Raw genomic sequence first — 17,109 nt, forward strand, 5'->3', positions numbered from 1 at the left:
CTTATCCTATCCTGTTGCTATCATGTTCACATATCATATTCTATCCTAACCACCAAACGGAGCCTAAGGTAGCGTTTGGTGACGGAACGGAACAGGACAGAACAGAACGGAACGGAACAAAACAGGATGGAACAGGACAATAATGTTCTATGTGTTGTGTTTGGTAACTCCAAGTCAATAGAACAGAACCATGATTTTAATTACATATATAACCCTGCATGTTTAATATTTGATTGAGGAAAACAAATTGAACTCAATTGAACATTTTGCATAGAAACCGTTTGTTATTGCTTACTTCATGAAATAATCACTTATTTCTTTAAAATAATCACTTATATATTGTTTAAGTTGTTTCAGTATGCTATTGAAAAAAGCAGAAACCTAATTATCTATTTAAGCTATTTTAAGTGCGTTTATTTAGATTAAAAATATTCATTTTTAACTATAATTTTTTTAAGAGATTTTGAGAAAAGCATAAATTGATTCGTGTTCGACTACTCTAATTAAAATCACTTTTTTTTATCTCCCCTCATCTATCATCATAGATTTTCATTATAAGCTAAAGTAACTGTTTCAAATAATTTGTTTTCAGCTTCAGTTAAAACAACACAAAAAGTGATTTCTCCAAAATAAGTTGAATTAAACGCATTCTAATTGGCTCGTTTATGGCTTACAAAAACTGATTTTACTTTTGAAAAAATAATTGATTTTATTTTAATTAATTTGATTCGTGTTTGATTACTCTAATTAAAATCACTTTTTTTTATCTCCTCTCATCTATCATCATAGGTTTTCATGATAAGCTAAAGTAATTGTTTTAAATAATCAAATAATTTGTTTTCAGCTTCAGCTGAAACAAACACAAAAAGTGATTTTTTTATTAAAAAGTGATTTTTCCAAAATAAGTTGAATCAAACGCACTCTAATTGACTCGTTTATCATTGCTTACAAAAAGTGATTTTACTTTTGAAAAAAATAATTGATTTTATTTTAAGTGATTTTTTTGAAAAAGTAGATTTTTATTTAACTTTGTCTACAAATATAATAAGTGCTTTCAATTTTATAAGTGATTTTAAACTGTTTAGATACATAAAATTTCAAATATAAATTAGGGGTATTTTTGAACTTGCATAAGTTTTAAGAGAGTGTTCTGTTCCGTTCCCTTCCGTTCCACCATTTTCCAGGGAACCAAAGTGTCCTGTTCATGGAGCCTTTTGTCTCGTTCCGTTCCATCTTAAAAACACGACAAACACAGGACGGAATGCATGTGTCCTGTTCAGTTCTCTTCCCACCTGTCTACCAAACGCTACCTAAGATTTAGAAGGGAAAAAAGTGAAATGAGTAGTGAAATGATAAGTGATGTAATAGAAAGTAACAGAGAGATAGAAAGAAAAATAAGGTGAAAATGATTTGTAAGAGAGAGAGGAAGTGTGAGTATATCATCACTCACTCATTTGTACTACCTACCAGATATAAAAAGCTCGTGATTAATGATCATCTATCTATTCTAGAAAGTAGTGATAACAATTTTTGGGTCAAATAGTGATGACAATTAGCTAGTCTCATGAATGTAATCCCAGCCATACTTTCAGCTGCGGGGCATGGATATCTGTTTTCTACTCAAACATGAGCCCAACTCCGATTTGGGCCTCTAGTCCCCTTTCTCATAAATCCGATTATAGGTTATAATTATAATTATACTTCATAAGTTAGGAACTTGACCCAAAAAAAAGGACCCAACAAAATAGAGGGAAGTAATGACTAATGAGTGTATATGCATGGATGCAATTGAATTTTTTTACCGTAAATATTTAAATTTGAATGATCGAACTAGATGAAATAAATACCAATTACAATTAGCTAAAGTTTAATTAAAGGTCACTTATATAAAATGGTTTTGTTGTCTTTGCATATTCAACTCCAATTGCCAATCCAAAGCAAAATCATGAATGCAGTTATGATGAATTGTCTAAGAGCAGAAAAAGCTTTCCATATTCCAAAACTTCCAATGATAAGCCGTAGCAGTTACAGAAACCCATCGTTTTCTTCCATTCACCATCATATTAATTAGTATAAATATATAATTCCAACCAAAAAGAGCTTTTCATCACCAATCTCTTACCATTTCCCTAATCACCAAAAAAAGCACTACTTATCTGAGATGGCTCTGACACAAGGAGGGTTAGTGTTCTTGTTGCTCTGCTACCTCGTTTTAGTTGGAACAGCAACAAGGGACTTGGTAATGAAGAAGCAAAACAAAAAACAAGACCTACTGTCTCTGTCTGCGAGGCTTCAAACGAGTGGTGGGGGCGAGGTTGATTGCTGGGGCTCGATGTGGGAGTTGAGATCATGCTCCAATGAGATTGTGGCTTTCTTCATCAACGGTGAGGCAGACATTGGCCCTGATTGCTGCGACGCCGTATCGGTGATAACGCGTAATTGCTGGCCTGCGATGCTCACTTCATTGGGTTTCTCTGCGGAAGAAGGTTACGTTTTGCAAGGTTACTGTGATGCTGCTGCTTCAAATCCTGCATTGGCCCCTCATGGAGCTTCGAGCTCCATTATTATTACCACTTAATAAGATATTTCATTCAAGTTATAGTGTAGAAGTACTGATTAGAAGGCTTTTGTGATTTCGGATATGTTCACGCTTTCTCTTATGAAAATAAAGCATTTTGCTTAGCTAAATTCTAATTTCTTTCTGTGGCAATCGTTATGTTATGCTGTGGATATCTGAAACATGAACCTTGCTTATTTTGCTAATTAAATATCAGCGTGCTCATCCTTAATTAACATATTGGACAGCAAGGACTAAGGAACAGGGTGAACTACTCAGCATTAACAATTGAATACGGCGCCAACAAATGGCTTGCTTGTGATTTGGGAGAGGGTGGCTCATGTAGGAATGATATAATAGGGGCTGATTTTATGAAGATATGAAGGTCATCTGGGATATTGATTTAGGGTTTTGGATGTAAGATTCAGGGAAGAAGATGGAAGAAGAGTATAAAGCAGGAAGAGAATGATTAGATGTGATTAAAAAAATTTAGAGGGACTAAAATCAAGTCTCGGTTCAACATACCCTACCACGTTGAAAGGCCACTCACATAATGACCCGACAAAATCAAGTCGTGTCACTGACCAGCAAACAATATATCTGGTATTCCTACCCTGAGAGGCGAAAGCGACCAAGAGATATCCTCTACTCGTTGCGCATGAACAAAGCTGACATCGCCATGCTAACAAACAAACCGAGCCATGAAAGATAAAACACCACAATGCTACATAATTACTTGGCTAATGCTTATAAAAAAAAAAAACTAGACTTGGCTAATTGAAGCGCTTGACTAAACTTCAAACCAAAAGCATGTGTTGAAGACAAGAGCCACAACTTCTTCAAAACTTCCATCGCTCAAACTATGTCAAGCAATAAGATGTTCAAGAACATTCTTCACGCTAGAGGTCACTAGCACCATATGTATGCAATCTTCGCTGTCCATCTTCCCTAACACGTGGGCAGGCACAAGAGATCGAAGGGTTAAACACATTAATGCGAATGCGAGATCAACTCCACTTTAACCCCTATCGTCGTAGATTAAGGAATCTCCACTGCCTATGACTCTGCCACTAAGGCAATCTAAGGGCAATTCAAGCCCCAAAGCACGCTACGCACGCTTGAGATAACAAACGACATGGACGACGTGACATAGAAACCCTTTAATCGTAGCCTCCTTATGGGATTGAGGTGAATACTATTGTGTATACTTTCATCGAAGTTTAAATTATCTACTCTTTTCTTCCCTCAGTAACTTGTAGGTACTGACGAGACCCTAGCATCTTGATGAAAATGTTGCCTAAAACGAAGTGAAGTCTAGAACCACTGTTTATCAATCATTTTAAGTCATCACAATTGTTAATAATGATTACCTACTTTAAAAAGTCAATAAATCAACTCAATGAATAGTTGTAATAACTTATGACTTACTTTAGAGAAGTCAGAACCTCATTTTTTTTATAGTGTGAGATTCGAATCATAACTCTTGTGAATGAAAAAAAAACTCATTAGTCAACCTCCTTCCACTTAAGTGTTCTAATCGTCGAACGAGAGATTAGTTTCACAATTATTGCCGGTGAAAATATCTTGCTAAAAACACGAAAATAATAATAATAAGTCAAAACTATTGGTGTCTGAGGCTCCGAGCCTCCACATTTTCAGGTTCTTTTCAGCTCCTCACTTTCACTGTTACACTCATCAACCCTTCATTTGCTCCAATAAATGGAGAAAACCCAAGGGTCATGCAATAATTATTTGACGGTATGGCCTCAGGCTTTTATACATGCCACCACTACTACGACTATTATACTACATTCATTCCTTATTAACTGTTCATTGTGAATAAACAAATTTATTCCTATATATACTCAACTCAGAGTTTTAAGAAAACACTAAATGATGTTTTTCCAAGAAATGTCATTGCAAGAACAATAAATGAGGGAGATAAAATGCATTATAAAGGGTGATCTCCTCCTCAGCACTATCTATCTCAACACTCTGTTCTGATTTTTTCTCTCAATATTCTGGTCGTGTTTCTTCCTCCTTTTTGTTCCCTTTTGAACTCTGCTCCTCTCTTCATTTATAGGCCAGAAAGCTTGGTAATTTCTTCATGCATTTAAACAGCCCAACTGTATTTCTTCCATGTTTTCAACAATTGCAGCTGAGATGTGAAAAATTGTATGCGGTGCTTGCCATTCTTGACATCATATCTTCAAATTGCAACTTGAGAGGATTTGGTACTGTGCCATGGTTGCCATTTTCAACCGTAAATCTAGCACCAAGGTGTATATTCAACAGCATATCTCTAGATTAGCTTCAGATAGGTAGATAGCAAGGCACATGGTTGGCATGCTACTAAGGGCTTTTGTCTCTCTTTTCTTTATTTTTGTATTCTCTTTTATTGCTTGGTCACGTTGTGCCCCTTTCTTTCTCTTCTTCTATAATACTTCAGGGATAAAAAAGCTGGTTGAAATTTGTTTTTGAAAGCATTTAATGAGATGCCAATTTTCAACACAAATTTCTTCAACTTCACTTGATGTCCTCGACCACATTTCTTTAGTTTCCAAGCCAGTGCATGGCCTGCAAGAAAGATGGTGCGCATGCACCTAAAAACTTTTCAAAAATGATAGAAATTTGAATAAAATTAGTATAAGGGTAGGATAAAAAGGGTAGGATAAAATTAGGTGTTCACAATTGCCCCTCTTTACTTATTATTTTACATAGAAAATATGAACAATGTGTGTTTTCATATTGTCATGGCAAAATAAAAGTAAAGACATGAACTCTAATTTTATCCAATAGCAAAGAAGAGATTTATGTTCAACAAAAGATTAAACCTGGAGGGGGCACGAGGCCCTGTTGACAAATAAACTGGAGGGGGCAGAGCCCAACGAAAAATTAAACGTGGAGGGGCACGAGGCCCAACTGAAAGTAAACCTAGAGGGGCACAAGGCCAGCTGAAAAATAAACCTGGAGGGGCACATAGCCCAGCTGAAAAATAAACCTGGAGAGGCATATAGCCCAGCTGAAAAATAAACCTGGAGGGGCATGGGGCCCTGCTGAAAAATAAACTGGAGGGGCGTGGAGCCCTGCTGAAAAATAAACCTGGAGGGGCGTGGAGCCCTGCTGAAAAATAAACCTGGAGGGGCACGGAGCCCTACTGGAAATACCTGGAAGGGCAGAGAGCCCAATTGAAAAATAAACCTGGAGGGGCACGAGGCCCTGCTGGAAATACCTGGAAGGGCACAGAGCCCAATTGAAAAATAAACCTAGAGGGGCACGGGGCCCTGCTGAAAATTAAACCTGGAGGGGCGTGGAGCCCTACTGAAAAATAAACCTGGAGGGGCACGGAGCCCTGCTGGAAATTAAACCTGGAGGGGCGCGGAGCCCAGCTGGAAATTAAACCTGGTGAGGGCATGGAGCCCTGCTGAAGATAATCCTGGTGGGGCACAAAGCCTTGCTGAAAAATAAACCTGGAGGGGCACAAAACCCTGCTGAAAATTAAACCTGGTGGGGCATGGAGCCCTGTTGAAAAATAAGCCTAGAAGGGCACAAGGCTCTGTGGAAAAATGAGACAGGCCGGACTCGAGGCTCTGAATTTGAGGATGATTTGTTGATGCAAAATGGTTGATGGGTTAATGGATGTAATGATATGGAGATGTAATGATGCAAATGATGCAAAACTTTATAAATTTGGGATGATCTGTTTTTGTTTTTGTTTTTGTTTTTTTGTTTTTTTTTTGTGTGAATTGTGATTCTTGTGACATCGGATGCCCCAGGATCCAAGGATGAGCTAGAACACGTCTTGATCCGCCTTCTGCTTTGTCTTGTAAGATATGCACTCCAAGTTAGGGTACCTTTTTAGCATGGTGCAGGTGACTCGTCATGAGATATAGCAGTGATCTTGACCATATTCATTAGGTGCTTTGCCAAATTTACCAGGATTCGTGGGTCAACATGCCAAAAGTAATTGTAAAAGAATTTTCAAATAAAAAACAAGCTTCCCTTTAACGCATGCTCTCAATAAGATGCAAAATGAAACCAATAGTATCAAGAAGAACACACGACATCGTATTAAAAGGGGTCATATTTACATACACAACTCGCTCATGAAGAAAATGTGTTCATATAGAGCAAAATGTAGTGGATATATAGAAAGTGTACAAAAGGATTAGCATAAGAAAAAGGATGGTCAAGCATTCAAAGGGATGCCCTCTTAGATGAACAATGCTAGCTTCACTTAATCATGATTTTGAATACCCATTAACCAGCAAGATTTCCCCCATTTCATTTGATCCTCTGAAGCTTGAAGTGACTATGCAGAGACCTCATCTAACGACTTGAGAATTCAACAACCTCAAATTGCCCAAGTCTGAGCATTAATTTTCCATGAGTTCTTCCTTGAGCAGACTCAACCACCTAGGCCGCCTTCTCAGGTTTTCAACCTAGTGTACTTGTATGCCTTTTGTTTGACCTTAATTTTTGCCTGGGTCGCTCGTTCGAGTTTTCAACCCACCAGGTCGCTCTAATTTTTGCCTAGACCGCCTTTTCAGGTTTTCGATCTAGCGAGCTTTTTAGTTTTTTCAAATTTTTTTCTAGGCATAGTACTTCTTGACCGAATCACAGTTGATGGGGTGAGACAGGTCTTCGCCGTCCATGTTAGTGAGGACCAGAGCGCCTCCTGAGAATGCCCTTTTTACAACATAAGGCCCTTCATAGTTTGGGGTCCATTTTCCACGATGATCCTTTTGAGTGGGCAAGATCTTCTTGAGGACTAAGTCTCCTTCTTGAAATTCTCGGGGGCGGACCTTCTTCTCAAAGGCTCGCTTCATCCTCTGTTGGTATAGCTGACCATGGCACAATGCATTTAGTCTCTTTCCTTCGATGAGATTTAGCTGATCATACCGAGCTCGGACCCATTCCGCTTCTTCCAACTTAGCCTCCATTAACACTCTCAATGAAGGGATTTCAACTTCAACTGGGAGGACGACTTCCATTCCATACACCAAGGAGAACGGGGTTGCTCCGGTTGAAGTGCGCACTGAGGTGCGATATCCGTGCAAGGCAAAGGGGAGCATGTCATGCCAATCCTTGTAGGTAACCACCATTTTCTGGATGATCTTTTTGATGTTCTTATTAGCAGCCTCAACTGCCCCATTCATCTTTGGGCGATATGGGGAGGAATTATGATGTTGGATTTTGAAATTGTCGCACAACTCTTTCATCAAATTGTTGTTCAAATTAGTGCCATTATCAGTGATGATCTTACTTGGGAGCCCATATCGACAAATCAACTCTTTCTTGATGAATCTCACCACCACATTCCTTGTAACACTTGCATATGAGGCTGCTTCGACCCATTTGGTGAAATAGTCGATTGCCACCAAGATAAAACGATGCCCATTTGATGCTTTAGGTTCAATGGGTCCAATCACGTCCATGCCCCACATTGAGAATGGCCAAGGTGCTGTTAGAACATTCAGAAGCACCGGCGGAGCATTAATATTGTCGGCGTATGCCTGACATTTATAACACTTCTTCACATGATTAAAGCAATCTGTTTCCATAGTCAACCAGTAGTAGCCAGCTCTTAAGATCTTCTTTGCCATTGCATGCCCGTTCATGTGGGTTCCAAAAGAGCCTTCATGAATTTCATTGATAATTCTTTGTGCTTCTACTGCATCAACGCACCGGAGGAGAACAAGATCAAGATTTTTCTTATAGAGAACATCTCCATCAAGAAAGAAACTCGTTGCCAATCTCCTTAGGGTTCTTTTATCATTTTCTGAAGCGCTTGGAGGATATTCCCTGCTTTGGATATAGCTTTTGATGTCCTGATACCAAGGCTTTCCATCGGGTTCTTCCTCTATAGCTTGACAATATGCCGGTTGATCTCGACTTTGGATTTTTATGAGTAGTACTTCCCCTTCCCGACTTATCTCAAACATTGAGGACAAGGTAGCTAGGGCATCAGCCAGTTGATTCTCCTCACGAGGGACATGGTGGAGAGTAACTTCGTCGAACCGCTCCAACAACTCTTTGATGTGGGCTTGATAAGGGACTAACTTGGCATCACGAGTCTCCCATTCTCCCTTTAATTGATGGATAACTAGGGCTGAGTCACCATAAACCTTGAGAATCTTTACCTTAGATTCTATGGCTGCTTTGATTCCCATAGCACATGCTTCATACTCTGCTATGTTGTTGGTACAGTCGAAACACAACCTGGCCGTCATTGGAATGTATTGGTTCTCAGGAGAAATTAGGATGGCTCCAATTCCGTGCCCCATTGTGTTGGAAGCACCATCAAACAATATGATCCATTTATCTTGTTCTGAAGGGTTTTTCCCTTGAAAGAGTGCCATTATGTCTTCATCTGGGAAGTCGCATTGCATTGACTGATAATCATCCCCAGGCAGGTGAGCCAAGAAATCTGCGAGAGCACTGCCTTTGATTGCTTTTTGTGTGACATACACGATGTCGTATTCAGATAACAAAACTTGCCACCGGGCAATCCTTCCAGTAAGAGCGGGCTTTTCGAAAATGTACTTGATCGGGTCCATTTTAGACACCAGCCAAGTAGTGTGACTGAGCATGTATTATCTCAAACGGCGGACAACCCAAGCTAGAGCACAACATGTTCACTCTAACAGTGAGTATCTTGATTCACAGTCAGTAAACTTTTTGCTCAAGTAGTAGATAGCATGCTCTTTCCTTCCGGAACTATCATGTTGGCCTAGAACACAACCCATGGATTCGTCAAGTACTGTGAGATACATGATGAGAGGCCTACCTGCGACTGGTGGTACCAAGACTGGCGGATCTTGCAGGTACTGCTTTATTCTATCGAAAGCTTTTTGACACTCGTCGTTCCATTCTGTGGGTTGACTTTTGCGCAATAGCTTGAAGATTGGCTCACATGTGGCAGTTAATTGGGCTATGAATCGAGCTATGTAGTTTAATCTCCCAAGAAATCCACGAACTTCTTTTTCTGTGCGAGGAACTGGCATCTCTTGAATGGCTCGAACTTTGTTAGGGTCAACCTCTATCCCCTTCTGACTGACTATAAAGCCTAACAGATTTCTAGATTTCACGCCGAAAGTACATTTTGCAGGGTTTAGTCTCAGCCTGAACTTCCGCAAGCGTTCAAAGAGCTTCTGTAGATTAATGACATGGTCTTCTTCTGTCTTTGATTTTGCAATTATATCGTCTACATAAACTTCAATCTCCTTGTGCATCATATCATGAAATAAAGCCACCATGGCCCTTTGGTAGGTTGCACCAGCATTCTTTAACCCGAATGACATTACCTTATAGCAAAAGGTTCCCCACGGTGTAATGAATGTGGTCTTTTCTACATCTTCAGCAGCCATCTTGATTTGGTTGTATCCAGAGAAACCGTCCATAAAGGAGAAGAATTGGCGTTGAGCTGTGTTGTCCACCAGGACATCAATGTGAGGTAGTGGAAAGTCATCCTTAGGGCTGGCTCGATTTAGATCCCGGTAGTCGACACACATCCGCACCTTCCCATCTTTCTTAGGGACTGGGACGACATTGGCAACCCACCGAGGGTATTTGGCCACAGCGAGGAAACCTGCATCAAACTGCTTTTTTACCTCGTCTCTGATTTTCAATGATACCTCTGGCTTCATCCGTCTTAACTTTTGCTTGATTGGGGGACATTCAGGCTTTAGTGGCAATTTGTGTTCCACTATACTGGTGTCTAGACCGGGCATGTCTTGGTACGTCCATGAGAATACGTCATTGTAGTCGTGCAGGAGCCTGATCAGCTTGTTACGCTCACCTTCTTTCATAGAAGTTCCCACATTGACTTCTTTTCTATCTACTTCGGTGCCCAGGTTAATCATCTCAATTTGTTTCTCGTGAGGCTGAATCTTTTTAGCTTCTTGCTCCATTAATCTTAAAAGCTCTGGGGGGGACTTCATCATGGTCTTCCAAATCGTCATCAGCTTGATTAATGGTAAAGCCAAAATCAGGTGTTGCAATACTAGCATTGTCATTTTCAAGAACATCACTATCCACTCTGCATGATTTTCAAATGTAAACAAAATAGGATAGGAAATAAATAAATGATCAATAGTAGTTGGGTAGCATGACAAAAGAAGAGGTTGATAGAGAATTCAAAATGCATTTTATTGATGACATTCATTAAAAGGGAAACATATTAGCCCGACATACAAAAAGAAATTTAAAGTTTTGCAAAACCATTTTACATAAAACATCCTAAGCCTTGGGCAGAGCAATAGGATAAACACTTATGCAATTACTTTGGCATAGACTTGTAAACCATGGGAAGTTCAACAGCCTCCCAATTATTGAGCTCTACATCTGGTGCGCAAAGATGGAGCAGATCAATATGTTGGCCTTTTGGAACATCTTCTTCTGTGACAGCCACTTGACTGAGAAATTCAAAACCAGCACTCTGAAAGATCTCCAATAGATCGCAAATAGAGACCCCCTCAGTCCTTGATTCCCTGTTTTCCAACCTGGCTAGTCTTCTTTCCTTTTTTTCCATGGTGATTCTCATTTTATCAGCTTTTGTGGGTTTGTACCCGAGCCCATATCGGTCCTTATTTCCAATCAGCATTGGGAATTCAGTAATACCTTGCCCATATTTTCCAAGCCCACGACCGTGTTGGTATCCTCCTTCTAGCATCACTTTAGCAACCATCAAAGAAGCATCTGATGGATGTGCCTTTAAGACCGACATTTCCTCGCCCACATATGTTGCATTGACAATTTCGAGGGTCTGAAATGAGGTTTCCAGAGCCTCTTCTGCTGCTTCAATGTATGGGGTTGATGACGGCGTGCTCACCAATAAGTCCTCTTCTGTTGAAACAACAACCAACTTATCATTGATGGCGAACTTGATCTTTTGGTGAAGTGTTGATGGCACAGCCCTAGCAGCATGAATCTATGGCCTTCCCAACAAACAACTGTAGGAAGGTGTGATATTCATCACTTGAAAGTTCACTTGAAATGTAGTGGGACCGATTTGAATTGGCAAGTCAATTTCTCCCATCACTTCCCTCCGGGTTCCATCAAAGGCTCTGACTACGGTGTTGCTTGGCCTCATGTAAGATGCATCAAAGGGTAGCTTAACAAGTGTAGATTTTGGTATCACATTGAGTGAGGAGCCATTATCAACCAACACCTTTGTGAGAATGTATTGCTTACACTTCACTGAAATGTATAGGGCTCTGTTGTGTCCTTCCCCTTCCACAGGTATTTCATCATCAGTAAAGGTTAAGTAGTTATTGGCTGTAATATTTCCAACAATGCCTTCAAATTTGTCAACCGAGATGTTGTGGATGACATAGGCTTCATTCAAAACTTTGATCAATGCTTGTCTGTGAGGTTCTGAATTCATTAACAGCGCCAACAGTGAGATCTTTGCAGGGAGGCGGTTCAACTGATCAACCACCATGTATTCGCTTTGCTTAACAAACTTCAAGAATTCACTGGCTTCCTCATTAGAGACTGTTTTTCTCGGCTCCTTCTCACGGATCATTTCCTCGATGATACCCTCATCCTTTTTGCTTTTCCCTTTTTCAAACTTCTCAGGTTCAGTTGCATGCTTTTTTCCAAGTTCCTCAGGGGTGTAAATACGACCGCTTCGTGTCATTCCCCCGACACCAACTATGTTTGTGACTGATGAGGTCTCAGAGCTAGGTTCTTTGGGAGGACTTCCGCCAATGATCTTGGCATTGTAATTCCACGGTATAGCTTTAGTATCTTTGAAAGGGAATGGAGCAGGTAACTGGATGACGATCGGTTTAGGACCAGTAGGAGTCGGAGCAATCAAAGAGCTGCCGACAAACAGTTCTTCATGCCCTTGTGATGTTTCTCTTCTTTTCAGCATCGTTGGCACTTGTACCGTAATGGGCTTCAGGTCATTTAAAATAGAAGTAATTACACTCTTGGTGTAGTGGACTACCAACGGCTTCGGGAAAATTGGTATTTGCCCATCATTCATTGCCACCTCATGCTCTGCCTCAGATTTCCCTACTTGCACAAGCCTACAATTCATGAGATCTTGCAAGATTTGTTTGAACTCACTACATTTTTCTATTGGATGGTCGGCGCCAGGATGCAACCCACAAATTTGCCTCTCATCAAGGTTACCATTGATGATGCCCCTCTTGAACATCTCAGCAAATATAACTCTCAACGGAGTTTTGACTTCCTCTACCTTTCTGATTAGATACCTTTCAGAGTTTTCGCTTATTGCATTGACATTAGAGCTCCCATGGCCGGGCAATGGATTAGTCCCAATGTTAGGCTTTTCAGAAAAATTCAATAGCTTGGCATCAATCAACTTCTGCACTCTATATTTCAACGACATGCAATTCTCAGTGGAATGGCCGATGTACCCAGCATGATAGTCACATCTGGTGTTTGCATCATGCCCCCTCGGGTATGGTGGTTGAGCTGGTTTTAATGGGTAAGGATGTAAGATCAAGTTTTGATCTAGTAGTACAACTCTATGTTTTGATGATTACAAGTTAACCTTTTGATATGAACAATTGTGGTACTCTAACGTGTTTTTCTGAGTGTGCTATTTACAGGCTCTGACCTCAACTCAATCTCACACAAATCAGAAGCACTGTGTATAAAGGGTAACCCAAGCAACGCTTTCGCATTCACCATGTTCAGTATGAACAGTGGAAAAGCTTCAGAAGTTCTGAAGCTATACAAACTCTGATGTGGACTCAGTCGCTAGAAGCTCTGAAGATCCAGAAGTTCTGATAACCAAGAAACACTGAAGGTTCAGATGTTCTGATGGTGTAGAAAACTCTGAAGATCCAGAAGCTGAATAGTGGAAACTCTGAAGTCCAGAAGCAAGAAACTCTGAAGGCCATGTTCTTCCCTCTGAGTTCAGAATCAGAAGATACAATGGTCAGAGGATCTGTGCTTTCCCTCTGACTCTGATCAACCGGCTTCACAAGTTCCAATATGAAGTATTCCCCTGATCAGAAGTCTCCTAGGTTAAAAGGTCAAGTCGCTATCCAAGTACAAAAGCAAGTGTACCTTCCTGACGACCTACCTAACGTTCTCAGCCACAGCAGAAGCTGGATTTTCCAGAACTGCCCTCCAACGGTAGCATTTCCCATGCAACGCTCAACCCTAATCCTTGGAGTATATATAGAGGCTGAAGATTGAAAGAAGCGGCTAAGAAAAAGAAATACACATGCGCAAGACATATTCAAAATATTCTAAGCTTTCTTTCATCTGAAATTCATTGAGTTTACAATTAGCTTTTTAGAAGCAAATCTCTTGTAAACAATTCTTTGATAAACAGTTTGTTTAGTTCCTTTAGGAGATCAAGGTTGATCGGATCCTAGAGAAGACTAAGAGAGTGAATCTTAGTGTGAGCTAAGTCAGTGTAATTGTTAGTCACTTGTAGGTTTCAAGTGCAGTTGTAACTCTTACCTGATTAGTGGATTGCCTTCATTCTAAGAAGGAAGAAATCACCTTAACGGGTGGACTGGAGTAGCTTGAGTGATTTATCAAGTGAACCAGGATAAAATCCTTGTGTGCGTTTCTATCTCTTATCTTTAGCACTTAAGTTCTCAAAAGATTTGTCAAAATCTTTAAGGTGGAAGTTTTGTTCTGAAAACGTTATTCAAACCCCCCCCCTTTCTACCGTTTTTCATACCTTCAATTGGTATCAGAGCGCAAGTTCTGATTACCACACCTAACAGTGTTCAGTGATCCGGGCCGGTGTGAAAAACAATGGCTGCCACCACCAGTGAAACTCAAAGAGATGGTTACAACGCAAAGCCTCCTATGTTCGATGGTCAAAGGTTCGAATATTGGAAAGATAGACTGGAAAGTTTCTTTCTGGGTTTCGATGCAGATCTCTGGGATATTATTGTGGATGGCTATGAGCGTCCAGTTGATGCAGATGGCAAGAAGATCCCAAGGTCAGAGATGACTGCAGATCAAAAGAAGCTGTACTCACAACATCACAAAGCAAGAGCAATTCTTCTAAGTGCTATTTCCTATGAGGAGTACCAGAAGATTACAGATCGTGAGTTTGCTAAAGGCATTTTTGAATCTCTGAAGATGTCTCATGAAGGAAACAAGAAAGTCAAAGAATCAAAGGCATTGTCTTTGATCCAAAAGTATGAATCCTTCATCATGGAGCCAAATGAGTCCATTGAAGAAATGTTCTCCAGATTTCAATTGCTTGTAGCTGGCATACGACCTCTCAACAAGAGCTACACAACAAAAGATCATGTCATAAGGGTCATCAGGTGTCTTCCTGAAAGTTGGATGCCTTTGGTGACTTCAATAGAGCTCACGAGAGACGTTGAGAATATGAGTTTAGAAGAACTCATCAGCATTTTGAAATGCCATGAGCTGAAACGCTCAGAGATGCAAGATCTGAGGAAAAAGTCCATAGCCTTGAAATCCAAATCTGAAAAGGCTAAGGTTGAGAAGTCAAAGGCTCTTCAAGCTGAAGAAGAAGAATCTGAAGAAGCATCAGAAGATTCTGATGAAGATGAGTTGACTCTGATCTCCAAGAGACTCAACCGCATCTGGAAGCACAGGCAGAGCAAGTTCAAAGGCTCTGGAAAGGCAAAAGGAAAGTATGAGTCCTCAGGCCAGAAGAAGTCTTCAATCAAGGAAGTCACATGTTTTGAGTGCAAAGAATCTGGGCACTACAAAAGTGATTGTCCAAAGTTGAAGAAAGACAAGAAGCCAAAGAAGCACTTCAAGACGAAGAAGAGTCTGATGGTGACATTTGATGAATCAGAGTCAGAGGATGTTGACTCTGATGGTGAAGTCCAAGGACTCATGGCAATTGTCAAAGACAAGGAAGCAGAGTCAAAGGAAGCTGTTGACTCTGACTCAGAATCAGAAGGAGATCCTAACTCAGACGATGAAAATGAGGTATTTGCTTCTTTCTCTACCTCTGAACTGAAACATGCTTTGTCTGATATCATGGATAAGTATAACTCTTTATTGTCTAAGCATAAAAAGTTGAAAAAGAACTTATCTGCTGTCTCCAAGACTCCTTCTGAACATGAGAAAATTATTTCTGATTTGAAAAATGAAAATCATGCTTTGGTAAATTCTAACTCTGTGCTTAAGAACCAGATTGCTAAGTTAGAAGAAATTGTTGCCTGTGATGCCTCTGATTGTAGAAATGAATCTAAGTATGAAAAGTCTTTTCAAAGATTCCTAGCTAAAAGCGTGGATAGAAGCTTAATGGCTTCAATGATCTATGGCGTAAGCAGAAATGGAATGCATGGCATTGGCTATTCTAAACCAATTAGAAATGAGCCTTCTGTGTCTAAAGCTAAATCCTTGTATGAATGCTTTGTTCCCTCTGGTACCATATTGCCTGATCCTGTACCTGCTAAAATTGCTAAAAACCCTCTTAAAAAGGGATCTTTCTCTATGACTAAATATCATGCAAATATTCCTTTAAAATATTATGTTGAGACACCCAAGGTGATCAGAACCTCTGGGGTAACTAACAAAAGAGGACCCAGAAAGTGGGTACCTAAGGACAAGATTATCTATGTTGCAGATATCCTTGATAGCTCCACTGAAACACCAATCATGGTATCTGGACAGTGGATGCTCGCGTCACATGACGGGAGAAAAGCGTATGTTCCGAGAGCTGAAACTTAAGCCTGGAGGCGAAGTTGGCTTCGGAGGAAATGAAAAGGGTAAAATTGTTGGTACTGGTACTATTTGTGTAGATAGTAGTCCATGCATTGATAATGTTTTATTGGTAGACGGCTTAACACATAACTTATTGTCTATAAGTCAATTAGCTGACAAGGGTTATGATGTTATATTCAATCAAAAGTCCTGCCGGGCTGTAAGTCAGATCGATGGCTCTGTTCTGTTTAACAGCAAGAGGAAGAACAACATTTATAAGATCAGATTATCTGAGTTGGAGGCTCAGAATGTGAAGTGCCTTCTGTCTGTTGATGAAGAGCAGCGGGTATGGCATAGACGGTTAGGGCATGCCAGTATGAGAAAGATTTCTCAGCTGAGCAAGCTAAATCTTGTCAGGGGCTTACCCAATCTGAAGTTCGCTTCAGACGCTCTTTGTGAAGCATGTCAGAAAGGCAAATTCACAAAAGTCCCTTTCAAGGCAAAGAATGTTGTCTCAACCTCAAGGCCGTTAGAACTTCTGCATATCGACCTGTTTGGACCAGTGAAAACTGAGTCTATAGGTGGCAAGAGATATGGGATGGTTATCGTTGATGACTATAGCCGCTGGACATGGGTAAAGTTTCTAACCCGCAAGGATGAGTCTCATGCTGTGTTCTCTACCTTCATTGCTCAAGTGCAAAACGAGAAGGCTTGTAGGATTGTGCGTGTCAGAAGTGACCATGGTGGAGAGTTTGAGAATGACAAGTTTGAGAGTCTGTTTGATTCCTATGGAATTGCACATGATTTCTCTTGTCCCAGAACTCCTCAACAAAATGGTGTTGTTGAGAGGAAGAACAGAACTCTTCAGGAGATGGCTAGAACCATGCTCCAAGAAACTGGCATGGCTAAGCACT

The 17,109-nt window shown here is 40.3% G+C and overlaps 1 protein-coding gene and 1 pseudogene across 1 annotated transcript; one reads left to right on the forward strand and one right to left on the reverse strand.

Annotated features, from left to right (window-relative positions):
* The first annotated feature begins 2,171 nt into the window (after window positions 1–2,171).
* Window positions 2,172–2,686, forward strand: LOC130732053 (egg cell-secreted protein 1.3-like). The gene has a single exon (XM_057584178.1). It carries the CDS (start codon window positions 2,243–2,245, stop codon window positions 2,576–2,578), a length of 336 nt encoding a protein of 111 aa, XP_057440161.1. The 5' UTR covers window positions 2,172–2,242; the 3' UTR covers window positions 2,579–2,686.
* A 4,463-nt stretch (window positions 2,687–7,149) lies between these two features.
* On the reverse strand, window positions 7,150–12,920 carry LOC130746587 (uncharacterized; annotated as a pseudogene).
* Between the last annotated feature and the right edge of the window lie 4,189 nt (window positions 12,921–17,109).

The sequence above is a fragment of the Lotus japonicus genome, chromosome 1 (assembly GCF_012489685.1).
Source record: "Lotus japonicus ecotype B-129 chromosome 1, LjGifu_v1.2".
In the NCBI taxonomy this organism is placed as follows: domain Eukaryota; kingdom Viridiplantae; phylum Streptophyta; class Magnoliopsida; order Fabales; family Fabaceae; genus Lotus; species Lotus japonicus.